At 39.2% G+C, this 17,426-nt stretch overlaps 1 protein-coding gene across 6 annotated transcripts in view; it reads left to right on the forward strand.

Moving 5' to 3' along the window:
• SATB2 (SATB homeobox 2) overlaps nt 1-17,426 on the forward strand; it is a 212,027-nt gene that overhangs the window by 116,501 nt on the left and 78,100 nt on the right. For all 6 annotated transcript variants that reach the window (XM_010336467.3, XM_074399305.1, XM_074399304.1 and 3 more), the window contains one exon: nt 16,917-17,389. In XM_010336467.3, the coding sequence (XP_010334769.1) occupies nt 16,917-17,389 (473 nt within the window). The remainder of the gene's footprint in view (nt 1-16,916; nt 17,390-17,426) is intronic.

A 17,426-nucleotide genomic window follows, 5' to 3' on the forward strand; every position in this document is an offset into this window, starting at 1 on the left:
AGTCATTGCCCAAGACCCCCCTGATTGTTAGTTGTCTTAATTTTATTTGTTTATTTGAACTTACTTTGCCAGATATTAAAAATCTGGGAGAAAAGAAGATTTTAAAAACCAGTGTTACTTCCGCAAGCCTGGTTTATTCTAGTAATCAGTATTTTATCTGACCCTGTCTGATCTAGTCTTGCAAGATCAAACGTCCAGGCCAGCAGGCAGACAGTAAACAAAGCCCATGAAGGGTTTCGGTAAACACAAAGATTAGATGTTGAATGAAAATTAAACTCCTTGAACTAGTCCTCTGTACTAAAGTGGTTAAGTGGGTTGTGATTAAAAGAAATAAGTAATTATGATCATTATAGCTGAAATGATATAATGTTACCACATTTAAAGCACCTCTTGTACTCGAAAATGATTGTGTCATTTACAAAGCGGTGCCTTGGAGCTGAATACAGAAATCAGTGTCCCCTGACCTGGTTCCATAAGGCAGCCCTTGCTTAGCCGTGGTGGTATCAGTGGTCAGGACAATGCCTTTAATCAACTCCCTGTCTTTCTGCCTCTGCTGTTGTTTAACTCTGATGAGGTAGAAGTAACTTACTTTTGTCTACCTAATTTCTCTGTCATGAAAGAAATTTGCTTTCAGCTTCCATCTGAATGAAATGTTCTGCAAGGAAGTTTGTCTGCCCTATGTTGTATCTTGCTGAAGTAATGGCAGCATAAAATCCTTTGAATATTGTATACATATTTATGTATTTTATACTGACAAATTATAGCTGTACATATTTATGGGGTACAAAGTGATGTTATGACTTTTAATACAATGTGAAGAATTAAATCAAGTGAATTAATCTATTCATCACCCCAAATATTTGACATTTTTGTGATAAGAACATCTGAGACTTACTCTGTGATATTAAAATTCACAGTACTCAATTATTAGCTGTAGTCACCATTCTGTACCGTAGAACTCAAAAAAACAAAAACAAACAAGCAAACAAACAAACAAAAACTTGTTTCTCCTCACTGAGACTTTGTACTGCTTGATTATCATCTCATTGCTCCCACCTCCCAGTCTCTGTTAAACACCATTCTACTCTCTACTTCTATGAATTAAATTGTTTTAGATTCCACATATAAGTGAGAACATGCAGCATTTGTCTTTCTGTGCTTGACTTATTTCGCTTAACACAGTGTTCTCCAATTCTACTCATGTTGTCACATATATTGGATTCATGGATATAGAAACATTCACCTCTGCTATCAACCACTTTCCATCTCATGGATTTTCCAACATATGGAAGACCTTTGCACATTTTCATTGTGATAGTCACTGATAGTATGCATAAATCACCTATGTTTGCTTGGCCCTCCAATGGAAAGCTTATTGGTAGTTTAAGGGGAAAAATGGTGCATGGGAATGTCTTGAGCACTCAGCTTAGATGTAGGCTAATTCCTTGCATGGATCTTAAGAAGCTCATTCCAGCTGTACTGTAACTGCCTTGTTGGCCTGAATATACTTACTCATAAATGTTTAAAGATGTAAAAACATTTGTTTGTTAGTGATGTAGTTTGTAGATTAAAATAAATGAACTTGCAACATACTCATATTTATATTATTTATGATTTTATTTTAGACATTAAAAAAGGATGCAAAGGGAAAAATGATCTACTTTCCTTTTGCCTTCCCTACTTCTCATGCATCTATTCATCCATCCAGCCATCATGTACCTACTCTTTAGAAGAAGCATAAAACATAGTTCCTGCTTAATTCATAATATAACACATATCTTGTCATTCAAAAACAAATTTTAGCTTCTGTTTTACATATAATACCTGGCGGGATTCTAAGGGGTGAGAATACAGTGGAGAGCATTACCTTGTCCTTCCTTATGAGATAATTGTAGTCATAATTAAATAAACAATTTTAACTAAATGATTAGTGAAGGCTTCTGCTTCAAGCCATAGTCAGTGCTAGAAGCCATGAGAAACATCCACACACACATAAGATGTGCTTCCTACCTCTACTTGTGTTGCCCTCAACCTAGCAGGAGAAGCAGCTGTGTAAATGGATCTGGCAAATATATAGTAGTGATGTAAACTAGTGTGATGGTAGCATAGAGGAAGGTCCGTACACTCTTCTTGCTAGGTTTGACATGGGATGGGTGGTGGGCAGTTAGGGAGAAGCAGCGTATGAATTATACCTTAAGGACAAGTAGAGTTTTGCAGCAAGGAGGAAAAGAGAACAAGGAATGTTTCGGGCAACTGCGTGTTCATGAGTACAGATGAAGAGGTACAAAATTAACAAGTGGCTGTCCAGTATGTCTAGAATGGCATTACATTTATCCTGAGACTGTAATATAACAGGTGCCCAGAATGGCTAAGCTTTTGATCAGTGAAAAGGCAAAGGTAGAACATCCCTGGATATAGGGAGGGTAATGATACCAAATGTTGGTAGAAATGGTTGGGACCTGGCTGGGTGCAGTGGCTCACGTTTATAATCCCAGCACTTTGGGAGGCCAAGGCGGGCAGATCACAAGGTCAGGAAATCGAGACCATCCTGACTTACACAGTGAAACTCTGTTTCTACTAAAAATACAAAAAATTAGCGAGGCATGGTGGCATGCACCTGTAATCTCAGCTGCTTGGGAGGCTGAGGCAGGAGAATTGCTTGAACCTGAGAGGCGGAGGTTGCAGTGAGCTGAGATCGCCCACTGCACTCCAGTCTGGGCGACAGAGTAAGACTCTGTCTCACCAAAAAAAAAGGAAAGAAATGGTTGGTTGGGATCTGGCTGGGAGATCATATGTGTTGTAACAATGAAAAATAAGGTTGAGAAGGTAGAGAATACACCTTACGGGTCTTTGAAAGCCCAGTTGAGGTATTTTGGGGATACTTGAAGGTTTTTCAGCAAGAGAGTGACATACTGAACATGGTGATTTTAAGCATGATTCCTGTAGACACCATCTGAAGCTGTATGAGGATGTGAGTAGGTGTATGGCAGGAAGGGAGGTGGGTGGGAGGGGGAAGATAGGTGTGTACACCTGGTAGAAGTAGGCAAAATTGAATCTGTTGCAGTAATTGATGGAGGTGGAGTGGTGAGGGAAGTGAGGCCCTGGCTTTGAGTGGCAGGAATGAGAAAGACAGGAAGCCACCGATGCAAGAGGTTCAAGCAGAAAAGAGCCATGAGACTTGGTGAGAGTGAATAGGGGTATGGGAATGAGAAAGAGACATGCAAGCAGAATCCAGGTTTTGAGCTTAAGTGACTTCTGATGGTTGTGACAGAAATAAGACAATACCAGTGGAGATGAAATTACTGATACCTCAGTGAGAGTTGACAACTAGGTAGAAATATCCATTAGGCTGTTTGAGATGTGGAACCAGCCAACTAAAGGACAGGATGGAGAATAAATTTTCAAGCTACTTTATTGGAGGACAGTTGAAATGGCACTAAAGGAACATTCCTTAAAGAGGAGAGCAAGAGCAGGAGAGGGCTGGAAGCTTTTAGAGGAAAAGGGCCAGGAGTTAAGAAGATGCAACTAGAGAGTGAGGTGTCAAGGGAAGCCAAGGGAAGATGAGTTACCAGGGGAGAAGTGTTATCAAGGGTGCAGTGGAGGAGCAGGGGAGTGGAGAGGGAATTGGAGGCTCTTGGCTTTGGCAGAAAGGATAGCATGATGATATTGGAAGGAGCTGTCTCTGCAGTGTGAGAACAAGGCAAGTCTGTGCATCTGCTAAGGGAGGAGTGGCAAGGACGTGAGAGGAAAGAGTCTAAAAGTGGCTAACTGAAGCATGATGGCCAAGTGTAACTAGCAGATAGAGGATGGAGCCAGAAGTTTTGAAGAGGAAGAGGAGTGATAAGCAAGAGCCCACCAGCAAGGAGGGAGGGAATGGATCTGAGGCACAGATGATGTTGTCCCATTTGAAAGAAAGAGAAATAGTGATATTTTCTTCAGAACCTGGGAGAAGATCAAGGAGATGCATAAGGAGGAAGATTCTGGAAATGTAGTGGACAGTGAGGATGGGCAGCTCATGGCATGAATTGTGGGGCTGGGCTGGCATGACCTTCTAGCAGTGAAGGAGAGAATGATTAGGATGGGGCTTGTTGGTGAGAACACCTGAAATAGGTTCTGGACAGACCATGTCTGGGGAATAAGGAGAGAGTGTGCTTTAGATTACTCCTAGCTTCAGATTTCCATTTGTCCTGTCCAGAAACAAAATGAAAAACTCAGAAATGAAAGTAGATGTGATGGTGCTTGGCAATGAATCTACAGAAGTGTGAAATGAGAGTTTTTGTGTGTAGACTATGAAATGCCCAGCTTATTTAAAATTGGATGATTGGGGGGGTGTCCTCTTCTACTGGGGAGACCAGCAGGTTAAAATTGGAGAACTCTCTTGGTTTCTTGATAAGTTAAATAAAGATTATTTATTACCTGATTTTCCTCAGTCGATTACAAAGTTCAAAGCTGAAAAGCCCTTTAGCTCCTAAGGTGCTTTGTACTTGACTATAAATGCTATGTAAGATGCTAGGACTACAATCACATTGCCTAATGGGAGACAGTTATTTAACTATTTGCCTGACTGATGAATGGCCTTCATTCTCCCCTTTGCAATAATTTGAGATTATTTGACCTTGGAGTCCTGAACTCCCAAGGGAATGAACATTAATCTATAATCACATAGAATACAAATTGGACTATGAGTTCTAACATTGGGCCTTTCAGGCTATCACCTTTCTAAATTGTATGTACCTGGTAATTTTGATTTTTGACTCATCCCCCTTCTGGGCCAAAAGCTCTTCAGAGGTGGAGGTTTTGGGAATACGAGAACATATCCATTTTCTGTCCTCCCCAGAGTCCTGAGAGCATGGGCCCTTAAACACTGTAAATACTTAGTAAATATTAATAGAATTGGATATAATATACATGAACTTATTTGAATATATGCACTTAGAGCAATTTTATTTTTACACATATCATGTGGGGCACTAATCATATTTGCTACCTGACCTTTCAATTGAGAGAAAAAAGAAAGAAAATCTTTGCTTGTTTAATTCATATTGCAAATGTCCTTAAAAAATTAGTAATTGGTCAGAATCATTCTATTTTTCTACTAGTTATTGAGCTAAAGACTTAACAATAGTCAATTCAGTTGAATGGGACAGTAATACCTTTATAAAGTACCAATTAGAGACCATTTGTGTAGCCTAAGATAAATACCTTTGAGGTTTTCTTAGCTAGTTTATTGAGTATTTTCCTTAATATAATGTCCTAAAAATATTCAGGTCCTATAAAAATCACAGAGACTGGTCAGAGGAAAAGAATGAATGATGAATTGATTGTTTCCTTGATTACCTTTTCTTCGGCAGGTTGAATTAAAGGATTAATACACATGGAATGCCAACTGGCAAAGGCAGAATTTTCCTAAGCAGTAATGTTAAGTTTTAACAATATGATTTTTTTTTTTTTTACTATCGTGTGCTGAATTCACCTTAGAAATTATAGTTTTAGATGAAAATAAAGATATGATTAGATATAAGCAGCTATAACCTATATAGAACATTATAGGAATACTTGAAATGATCAGTGATGTCAAACTGTGATAAAGCATTGTTAGAAACCAAAAGGGACAATAGCGTTCTGGTGCAGAGGGTGTAGACTAGGAAAGGCGGATAATGCTCACTTTTTCCATGGAACATAATGGGTCCTAGGAGCTTTTATTACCAAAGAAACAAGAGGTGTCCACATTTGAGTTACTTTATGGTGGATATGTATGTTTCTGTGGAGGTTAATATGATGGAAAAAGGAAGTTGATAATAAGGGGAAAATACACCTAAGAAAACCAGTCATATGGTATTATCACAATGCCGGCTGGTAGACTTTGCTTATGGGCTGTTTTATTAGGAGTTAACAAGTTGGCTCTGAATATCTGGCTCTAGGCAGTGACTTTGCAAGCAAGTTCTCAACCCAGAGACAAATTCTCTTGAACAAATTTAAAGAAAAAGAAAATCTTTGGGTTTGGTAGCTAGTTTTTCTTTTTTTTTTTCTCTCTCTCTCTTCTTTTACTCTTCAGCTCTTTCAAGCTCCTAATAATTGTTTAAAATTATATTCAGTGAACTCTTCTGGTAGTAGTTTTGTTTGTTTTAATGGTATGGGATTTATATCTGAGAGATATAACATATTAGCTTTGGCTACTGCAATCATGCCCATGTTTGTATTGACAGAATTTTTTTTTTTGGAAAATAAATTGACCTTACACTTTCAGTTATTACCTAGGAAAGAATAAACCAGAGGTATTTTCAGTGATGGGGCTTACTCAGTGTTGGCAGATGGGATGCTATTCTGGTTTGTTGGGGGAAATTAGTGTTATATTTACCTTTTAAAAAGAAGTTAACCCAATGAAAGACTTTCAGTGGACAACGAGTTTATTGAGAATTAATGTGTAGCCCAGATTAGTGAAAGGAGAAAAAATAAGTATCAGGTGGAAGTATATGGAATTGCCATTTTTATAGGTCAAAATTGTTACATATCACTGATTTCATATAGTTCAATTATATATGAATTTGTGATTGCCCGAGATTCTCAAGGTTATCATGTTACTTGAGTGTGCATACCTTATTTCATTTCTTGTTTACTTGTTTCAAAGAAATACTTTTTTATTTACAGAATTTATAGGGTACTTGCAAAAGCTCTCTGTTGTGTGATTCATGTCTTTCATCAGTCAGGTGGAGTCCATGCCGATGACACTCATTTTGGGACAAAAGCTTGGCCTCAAGAAAAATAAGATAAAGGGAGGGGATTTATAAAAATAAATATAATCACTGCATATACAGTGTAAGACACATACATATCTTACAGATGACTAATATGAATTGTTAATAAATTGAAAAAACATGAAATTACAGGAGCTATCTTTTATCATCCAATAGAAATGCACTTTAAATCATAGGCAGATGTTATGGGCCCATCTATGTGTAGCAGACAGTTAAATTGTCTGAAGCAAATATATTGGAGTTTTTTAAAGTTAAGATTATTCATTACTGTATCTCTAGGAGCTGCCCTCATTCCTGGCACATAACAGTTGATAAATAAATGATTGTTATGTTTATTATATGAATTTTAATGTAAATAATTCTATTTAAGTGATTAGCAGATTCAACTGTTGAGGAATCAGTGATTTTATCACTTATTGAATTGACGGTCTTTTCAGTCTGTGTTACACAAAGCATACAGTGGAGGCTCAGGTTGAGCTCTTAATGACTCATCCATCCTACATGTCACATATGTGTGCCATGTGCACTTGTGCACACACGCAGGCAAGTACAAAGTTAAACTTATCAGTAAGAAAGTTGATTGCTCCTGACCCAAACCCTAAAACTATTAATAACCACATGCCCCAAACTGGGTGGTTTACCTTAAGCAGGAGAATACAGGCTGCAGGGTCCTGAAGACATAGGTTCGAATTCAGAGTCTTCCTTTAACAGGTTTGTAACATCAAACTATTATGACATTAAATAAGCCAACTGAGCTTTGGCTTCTTTAATAAAGTGGGCATCTTTTTTTTTTTTTTTGAGACGGAGTTTCGCTCTTGTTACCCAGGCTGGAGTGCAATGGCGCAATCTCGGCTCACCGCAACCTCCGTCTCCTGGGTTCAAGCAATTCTCCTGCCTCAGCCTCCTGAGTAGCTGCGACTACAGGCATGTGCCACCATACCCAGCTAATTTTTGTATTTTTAGTAGAGACTGGGTTTCACCATGTTGACCAGGATGGTCTCAATCTCTTGACCTCGTGATCCACCCGTCTCGGCCTCCCAAAGTGCTGGGATTATAGGCGTGAGCCACCACGCCCAGCCTAAAGTGGGCATCTTAATAACCATGTCATAGAATTGTGAGAGTTAAACAATAATGTTGTGTAAAGGATTTAGCTCAGTGCTTTAACCACTGTATACATGGTAGGGCTTGGTGTTACCTGAGATATCAATACAGTTTGAAAAAGGTATGTTAGCAGTAAAAATAAAAAAATTCTTAAACTTATAATAAATATATTTTTTCTAAGGAAAATCCATTAAAAAGTACTTGTGAAACATTTAGGCCCTAGAATTTGACTTTGAGTTATGCACAGAGAAAGGAAAAAGCTAGTTTTCATTGGCCATGTGGTTTATTATTTCTTATTATGAGGCCAGAGCCAGCAGCCATAATCATTTTTGAATATTTCTAAATACTTATCTGCATTTGGACAGTTATTTGACCTAGAACACATTTTTAAATTTCCCTGGTATTAGACAAGATCATTATCTTTAAAATTGGTCTCCAGAGTTTTCGAGCATGAGGTGGGAAGCAGGGAACCTGGAGAAGAGGTTTGTAAATTTAAGGTATATATATACTCGAGTATCTTTTTTCTGTGCTCTAATATTTGAGTACCAATTTGAAATTGTTGATTTGATTGGCAGTTTTTTTTACTAAGGGTACCAAAAGCAAGCCTATGTCCTATTTTACGTTTGTAGAATCACTTTTATTTGTAGAATTACTTTCCAAGGTTGAAGGAGTCATAGTGAAATTCTGCCATCTTCTTTTCTTTCTTTCCTTTTTTTTTTTTTTTTGGCTTATGTTCTTCTACCCAGGGTTTCTAGGAGAGGTTCTGGGGAATACCAGAGTGTTATCTTATTAAGGAATCCATTAGCACTCATTCATGCTAATCCATTTTCATTTGCATAAGCATCTTAATGGCTTAAAGAAAAATCCATAGGCCTGAGATCCTGGAAATTTCTCAGTGCAAAGCCTTTTACCCAATTCATTGCTTTCTACCCATTATAAACTATGGACAAACCCCAGGGGCTGTTTCACAAAAGTAACTGTGTTAAGGTTTGCATGAAAATACTGGAATAATAGCTCTAGAAATATTATCTATCCTTTTAGCAGTGTTGATAAACTTGCAAGAGCAATACTGTAGTTACTACTGCTATTGCCACTGTATAAACAACTATTTTTCTTGTAATGGGGAGTTTCACAGAGATGTCAAAGGGCAGTCTTAAATTCCTGCTGAAGAGTAAAGAGCAGAAACAAGTATTCTGAGAAAGATAATTGTTTTAAAACGGTACTTTTAAAGATGCTCTCAGGTAAGTAACCTGGGAGGTTACTTTAAGACCACTTTACAGGTAATCCTCTCCATTTTACAGATAATCCCCAGATCACTCATCTAGTTACAACCCAGGCCTTTGAAATTTCAGTTTCATACGTGTGTGTATATTATTTTATTTTTGAGTATTGAGAATATTATTGTTAACCTAAAATATATAAATATATGTCAGGGATTTATAATATTTAAAACAAATACTTGGCTTCCTAGATGTACCATAAAAGGTGTGTTAAATAAAACAAGATTTTTGGACCAAATACGTTTTAATTGTTATGCAGGTAAATTCCCAAGGGAGGAGGGTAACTTTCTCATCTATGAACAATCAGTCACAGGCAGCAGTTGTGAGCATCTGAATAGCTAATGGTCATAGGGTGCTCTTGGTTAGAGCATCATTGCTGTGAACTTGCTGAGGTTTTAGGAGTTTCTGAAATTCTGATACAGGGCTACAAAGGCCCTACCTACTTTAAAGTTCAATGGAATCCCAGAAGCTTAGAGGGTGGTTAGATAACGGTTGGCCATTTCTTGCAGTTTTCACTCAGTCCCAGGAAGCCTGAAGGAATCTGTAGGATCCTCTTAGAACTCCGAGTTTCCCCGAGACCCGAGCAGACTCCAGATCTGAACTTTTTATCTGGAAGTCCCCTGGACTGGTACCCTTCCCCAGATGTCAGAATAGTTCCCAGAATTTTCACAGCTACTGAACATAGAAGCATTTGAGCCCCCTTTGCCTTGACGGTTCCTTAAACCGTGTCCTGTTTGGGGACTTTTATTAGAAGCTGGAGGCAGTTCTCTCTCCAGTACTTAACCTTCACAGCTTCAGCCACAGTAGAATCAAGTTCACTGTGAATTAAATTGCAGCTCTTATTCAGAGCCCTGGAAGCAGTTGTGATGTTTTTGTTTGTTTGTTTAGTTAGTTAGTTAGCTTTGAAACAGAGTCTCACTCTGTCACCCAGGCTGCAGTGCAGTGGCAAAATCTCAACTCATTGCAACCTTTACTTCTCAGATTCAAGTGCTTCTCCTGCCTCAGCCACCTAAGTAGCTGGGATTACAGGTGTGACCCACTACACCTGGCTAATTTTTGTGTTTTTAGTAGAGACCAGGTTTCACCATGTTGGCCAGGCTGGTCTTGAACTCCTGACCTCAAGTGATCTGCCCTCCTCAGCCTTCCAAAGTGATGGGATTACAGACATGAGCCACCATGCCCAGATGGCAGTTGTTTTTACTCTTTCTAAAGAAACAGGTTGCCTTTATTAGAATATTTTCTATTGTGAATGTGAACATGGCTTTCACTGTCAGAGACAGCACTGCCTTTTATCTTTCATTTTTTCCAGGATTTCTTTTTCTTTTTCTGTTTTTCTTTTTTCTTTCTTTCTTTCTTTTTCTTTCTTTTTTTTTTTTTTTTTTTGACATAGAGACTTAGTCTTGCTCTGTCACCCAGGCTGCAGTGCAATGGCATGGTCTCGACTCATTGCAACCTCCACCTCCCAGGTTCAAGCGATTCTCCTGCCTCAGCCTCCCTAGTGGCCAGGATTACAGGTGCCTGCCACCATGTCCAGCTAGTTTTTGTATTTTTAGTAGAGGTGGGGTTTTACCCTGTTGGCCAGACTGGTCTTGAACTCCTGACCTTGTGGTCCGCCCGCCTCAGCCTCCCAAAGTACTGGGATTACAGGCCTGAGCCACTGTACCTGGCCTTTTTCCAGGATTTCTGATCTGCTAAATAGTGCAAAGATAAGATGACCCTTAGGGCCAAGGTGTTCTTTTTGGTCTTGTTTAGTTTAAGACAGACTTAATATGATGCTTTCTGTTACACCATGAAAAAGCAAGAACACAAAACCAGGCACTGCTCTTAGGTCTGTTTCAGACATTGTGCTTCCTTTCAAATTAATTTAAAAGAAAGAAGGTAAAGGAAGGGAGAGAGGAAAGAAGAGAAAGAGAGAGAAAAGCAGGAAAGTAGGAAGGGAGAGAGAGAGGAAAGAAAGAGAAAAAGAAGTAAAGCTCAGGCTCAATTTCCCACTGCAGTCTGGCACATCCTGATGCTCCCTCTTTTTTAAGCATCTGTACTTCACTTGCTGTGACTTAAGAGGCTTAAAACATTATTCTGATATTATTTTTATGAGAGTGGCAGTAAGAACTAAATTAAAATGTTCTCAATTTAGGCAAAATTAACCAGACACAGTGGCTCATGACTGTAATCCCAGCACTTCAGGAGGCTGAGGCGAGTGGATCACTTGAGGTCAGGAGTTACAGACTAGCCTGGCCAACATGGTGAAACCCTCATCTCTACTAAAAATACAAAAATTAGCTGGACACAGTGGCACATGCTCGTAATCCCAACTACTCAGGAGGCTGAGGCACGAGAATCACTTGAATCCGGGAGGCAGAGGTTGCAGTGAGATGAGATCGCAGCACTGCACTCCATCCTGGGTAATGGAGTAAGACTCTGTCTCAAAAAAAAAAAAAAAAAAAAAGACAAAACCTGTGTGAATGGTTTTTGAAATTGTGTCTGTCTCGGTCATTGGAGATGCAACCTCTTAATGAACATTTGATCCTTAGGCATTCTTAAAGTTAGAATGGTAATTTTTTTATTCTTGAGAGTAAAGAACTTGGCTTTTATTGGTAGAGCTGTTAGGGAATGAAAAACATAAAAGGTGACTAGTCTCATAGGCAGAATTTTAAAACTGGCAGCCCATGGAAATGTTTTTGGAAATGTTTTGTTTGGCTTTTATTGTATTCTGAAGTGGAATTAGTTGCTAATACTTAAAAATTAGGAGATACCACGGAAAATCCAGACTTTTTGTTTCCTTGAAAAAAAATCTAATTGGGCCAGGCACAGTGGCTCACGTCTGTAATCCCAGCACTTTGGGAGGCTGAGGTGGGTAGATCACGAGGTCAAGAGATGGAGACCATCCCGGCCAACATGGTGAAACCCTGTCTCTACTAAAAATACAAAAAAATTAGCTGGGCATGGTGGCATGCACCTGTAGTCCCAGCTACTGAGGAGGCCAAGGCAGGAGAATATGTTGAACCCGGGAGGTGGAGGTTGCAGTGAGCTGAAATCAAGTCACTGTACTCCAGCCTGGTGACAGAGGGAGACTCTGTCTCAAAAAAAAAAAAAAAAACCTAAAGAAACAGCAATATAAGAAAGCCAGAGGCCAGGTGCAGCGGCTCACGCCTGTAATCTCAGCACTTTAGGATACTGAGGCAGGCGGATCAGGAGGTCAAGAGATGAACATGGTAACACTCCATCTTCACTAAAAATATAAAAATTAGCTGGGCAAGTTGGTGCGCGCCGGTAGTCCCAACTACTTGGTGGGCTGAGGCAGGAGAATTGCTTGGGCAACAGAGCGAGACTGCATCTCAAAACAAACAAACAAAATTAGACAGAAACTGGCTGAGATAAGGTAGTGGTTGCCACCTTTGAAATGAATAGACTTTCCTCCACGTAGTTCTTCTGTAGCTGGCTTTTCTGGCTGTTATCTACTTGAACAGGTAGGTATTTGCATTTGCAATTTCTTCATTAATGTTTACTTGGTAGTTAGTATTTCATGGTGTTACTGTGGATGTAGTATGTTGCTATTTCTATACAGGATACTTCCATAGTTACTCTTCTTAACTCTAAGAATTTAGAAGGATCTACCTGGATGCTCAAAAGGATAGAATGATTATATATAACCTTAAAGAATAGGGACTAACATTATTCAGACTCTTACTGCACCAATTCGTATAGATTTCAGGGAGCTCTGATGTTTATGCTTAATTGTTTACATGATTTTGACTAGATCTAGGAATGAAGTGTTTTTTAATTGTGTAATTTAGATATAGCTAAAGAAAGTAAACTCATTCAAATGTAATTAAATTGTTGAAAAATGAAAATAACTGAATTTTGGAAAATTAACATTTTTTCAAAGAATGCATTCTATAGGAGGATGATTCTATGTTTTTAAAGTAGAAAATGAAATAGATGGCTGGGCACAGTGGCTTACGCCTATAATCCCAGCATCTAGGGAAGCCAAGGTGGTTGGATCATCTGAGGTCAGGAGTTTGAGACTAGCCTGGCCAACATGGGTGAAACCCCATCTCTACTAAAAATACAAAAGTCAGTTGGGTGTGGTGGTGGCACATGCCTGTGATCCCAGTTCTTAGTAGGCTGAAGCACGAGAATCACTTGAACCCGGGAGACAGAGGTTGCAGTGAGCAGAGATCATACCACTGTACTCCATCTGGGGTGACAGAGTAAGACTTAGTCTCAAACCCCTCCCCCAACAAAAAAAAAGAAATAGATAAAATATTTGCTTATTAAGTACCTGAAAACATAATTTAATATCTGAATTTATCTTTACTTTGACTGAATTAAAAGCAAATAAATAAGCAAAAGTGAATCAAATATTTAACTGAAACCAAACATTTGTCTATAAGATTTTACTTTGGAAGCAGTTCATGGTCTCTTTACCTTTTTCTTTTCAGTGAGGAAATTATGATGGTAATTCTTATTCTATGGAAACTATTAGATTATGTTATCTGATAACTCCATTTGCTTGGTTTGGTTTTAAGTCTATGTACTTTAAAGTTGATTAATACAATAATTGAAAAGGTTTACCTTTAGAAGATGAGTAAAAAAATTAGCTTGAATCTTATGAAGGAAAGGTGACATAAAAAACAAATAAATTACATTGTAAGGGTTAGGCTGGGTGCAGTGGCTTATGCCTATAATCCCAGCACTTTGGGAAGCCAAGGCGGACGGATCACCTGAGGCCAGGAGTTCAGGACCAGCCTGGCCAACATGGTGAAACCCTGTCTCTATTAAAAATACAAAAACATTAGCTGGGCATGGTGACGCATGTCAGTAATCCCAGCGACTTGGGAGGCTGAGACAGGAGAACCACTTGCATCTGGGAGATGGAGACTGCAGTGAGCTGAGATGGAGCCATTGCACTGCAAATATACAAGAGCCTGGGCAACGAGAGTGAAACTCCGTCTCAAAAACAAACAAACATTGTAAGGATTAAGTTAGAAATTGAGCCCTAACATAAGTTGAAGTAAACTTTTGACTTATTTGGGAGTTTTTAGGAATGCTAAGCAAGAATTCAGGTTTTTTGTTTTGTTTTGGTTTGGTTTTTTTGAGATGGAGTCTCACTCTGTCACCCAGGCTGGAGTGCAGTGGTGCGATCTCCACTCCCTGCAACAAGTGATTCTCCTGACTCAGCCTCCCAAATATCTGGGATTACAGGTACATGCTATCATGCCTGGCTAATTTTTGTATTTTTAGTAGAGATGGGGTTTTGCTGTGTTGGCCAGACTGGCTTCAAACTCCTGACCTCAGGTGATCCACCTGCCTCAGTGTCCTAAAATGCTGGGATTACAGGTGTGAGTTCAACTGCCCCTGGTTGAACTCAGTTTTTTTTTGAAAAAAAAAAAAAAAAAAAAAAAAAAGCCGGAAAAAGCACTGTTCATGTCTAAATATAAGGTGATACCAAGACTTGGCTGTTCACGTGTTTTCTCAATGAGATACTTTGCATGCATAAAACTTGTAGACATGGATATAAAATAGTTAAATATCTACCCACATTTTCTTTTCTTTTTTTTTTTAATAGAAAGTTTTTTTTTTTCTTTTTTTAAGATGGGGTTTCACCATTTTGGTCAGGCTGGTCTCAAACTCCTGACTTCAAGTGATCCACCCACCTCAGCCTCCCAAAGTGCTGGGATTACAGGCATGAGCCACCGTGCCTGGCTTTTTTATTTTTCTTTCTTTCTTTCTTTCTTTTTCTACCCACATTTTAATGTATTCATTTACTTCCACACATACATTTTTAAAATCATATATTACATAAAGTATTAATTTAGAAATACTACTTTTTTTCACCCTTACAGTTCATTGATTTTGTTCAGATGCTTCACATGTGGTTTGGCACCAGTGTCTGTCATCACCAACTCCCCTGTTTTGAGTCATCGCACCCAGTTGTCCAGCACGCATCATTTCTGCCTAAATTTTTTGACTCGGTGTTTTTTGATAAAAACGTGATTCTGTCACTGTTAACCATATGCCAAACCACATGTGCCCTTTGCATAATAGAGGGACAATTTTTTTTTAAAATCTGTTCTGTAGGTGAATATGTTTGATTTCTAGCTTCTTAAAGTTATCTATAATGTACTTTTGCATAATCATATCCAGCATTTGCCATTATAAGAAATAATTGCAAAATGTATATGAAGTTTTTGCTTTCAAAGGGATATCTTGTTAGATTATATTATACCTATAAGCATTTAAAACTAATAATGATGGGATTCTTTCAGCCCTATTTCTTTTCTCCAAACCAAGCTTTGTTTTTCATGTTAGAGTAATATAGAGACTTGGATAAGGATTTGGCTATGAGGTGACTCTGTCTTTCCTGAGACATTATCTTAGGGAAAGAAAAATACTTGCCTTATGCTTTTACATGTATGATACTTTCTTTTCCCTTTCAAGGTTGTTCTTTAAATCTTTATTAAAGTGCAGTGTAATATAATAAAGCAGATAACCTGGAGAGGGGGAGAACTTCATTTAATGGCAAGTTGAGGTGATATTATTAATTTTGTGATATTTTTTCTTATCTGAGTGCATATCACAATGTTTAAAATATCAGTATCTTAAAGAAACATTTCTATCAAAAAGCAAATGAGTCAGCCGGGCGCGGTGGCTCAAGCCTGTAATCCCAGCACTTTGGGAGGCCGAGGTGGGTGATCACAAGGTCAAGAGATCGAGACCATCCTGGTCAACATGGTGAAACCCCGTCTCTACTAAAAATACAAAACATTAGCTGGGCATGGTGGCGCGTGCCTGTAATCCCAGCTACTCAGGATGTTGAGGCAGGAGAATTGCCTGAGCCCAGGAGGCGGAGGTTGCGGTGAGCTGAGATCGTGCCATTGCACTCCAGCCTGGGTAACAAGAGCGAAACTCCGTCTGGTTGGGGGGCGGGGGGGAAGCAAATGAGTCAATAAATGGATATACTATGTGGTAGACATCTTTTAAAGAACATTTCCGTAGTCGTATAATAAGATGTATGTGAGATTTTTACTAGAAGGTAGCACTTGATTTGGCAGGAGATGTTGTCCTTGTCACTTCCTGATAGCTATTCACTGCATGCTGAAGAAGCTACGAACAGCTACTGCTTTTATAACAAAGGGTGATTGGGGGGCATGATAGAGCTTGGGGATCCAAGAGGATTTAGAATAGTCATTGGTTTCTGTCTTGGCTGTTTAATGAAATGCTTACTTTTTTTTTTTTTTTTTTGAGACAGAGTTTTTGCTCTTGTTACCCAGGCTGGAGTGCAATGGCGCGATCTCGGCTCACCGCAACCTCCGCCTCCTGGGCTCAGGCAATTCTCCTGCCTCAGCCTCCTGAGTAGCTGGGATTACAGGCACGCACCACCACGCCCGGCTAATTTTTTGTATTTTTAGTAGAGACGGGGTTTCACCATGTTGACCAGGATGGTCTCGATCTCTCGACCTCGTGATCCACCCGCCTCGGCCTCCCAAAGTGCTGGGATTACAGGCTTGAGCCACTGCGCCCGGCCGAAATGCTTACTTTTAAGAATTTTAACAAATTAAAGTCGCAAATATTTTTACTTTCATATGTTCCATGAAAAAAATCTATTGTAACACTTTGCAGGAAAAAATATCACTTTTATGCTGGAACTTCCATCATTGTATGAAAAAATGTTTATGTTATTAACATATCAAAAGTACGATAATTCAATTCAACACACATTAGCAATAAATTGTACCAATGAAAATAATGATGAATTATCATTGTTATCTCTTAACAGTGGAAAGAGTGGAACGAGAAAACCTTTCAGACTATTGTGTTCTGGGCCAGCGTCCAATGCATTTACCAAATATGAACCAGCTGGCATCCCTGGGGAAAACCAACGAACAGTCTCCTCACAGCCAAATCCACCACAGTACTCCAATCAGAAACCAAGTGCCCGCATTACAGCCCATCATGAGCCCTGGTCTTCTTTCTCCCCAGCTCAGTCCACAACTTGTAAGGCAACAGATAGCCATGGCCCATCTGATAAACCAACAGATTGCCGTTAGCCGGCTTCTGGCTCACCAGCATCCTCAAGCCATCAACCAGCAGTTCCTGAACCATCCACCCATCCCCAGAGCAGTTAAGCCAGAGCCAACCAACTCTTCCGTGGAAGTCTCTCCAGATATCTACCAGCAAGTCAGAGATGAGCTAAAGAGGGCCAGTGTGTCCCAAGCTGTCTTTGCAAGAGTGGCATTCAACCGCACACAGGTACAATTAGCATTGAACACTGTAATTAACAATAATA

Source organism: Saimiri boliviensis, chromosome 5, assembly GCF_048565385.1.
Source record: "Saimiri boliviensis isolate mSaiBol1 chromosome 5, mSaiBol1.pri, whole genome shotgun sequence".
NCBI lineage: Eukaryota > Metazoa > Chordata > Mammalia > Primates > Cebidae > Saimiri > Saimiri boliviensis.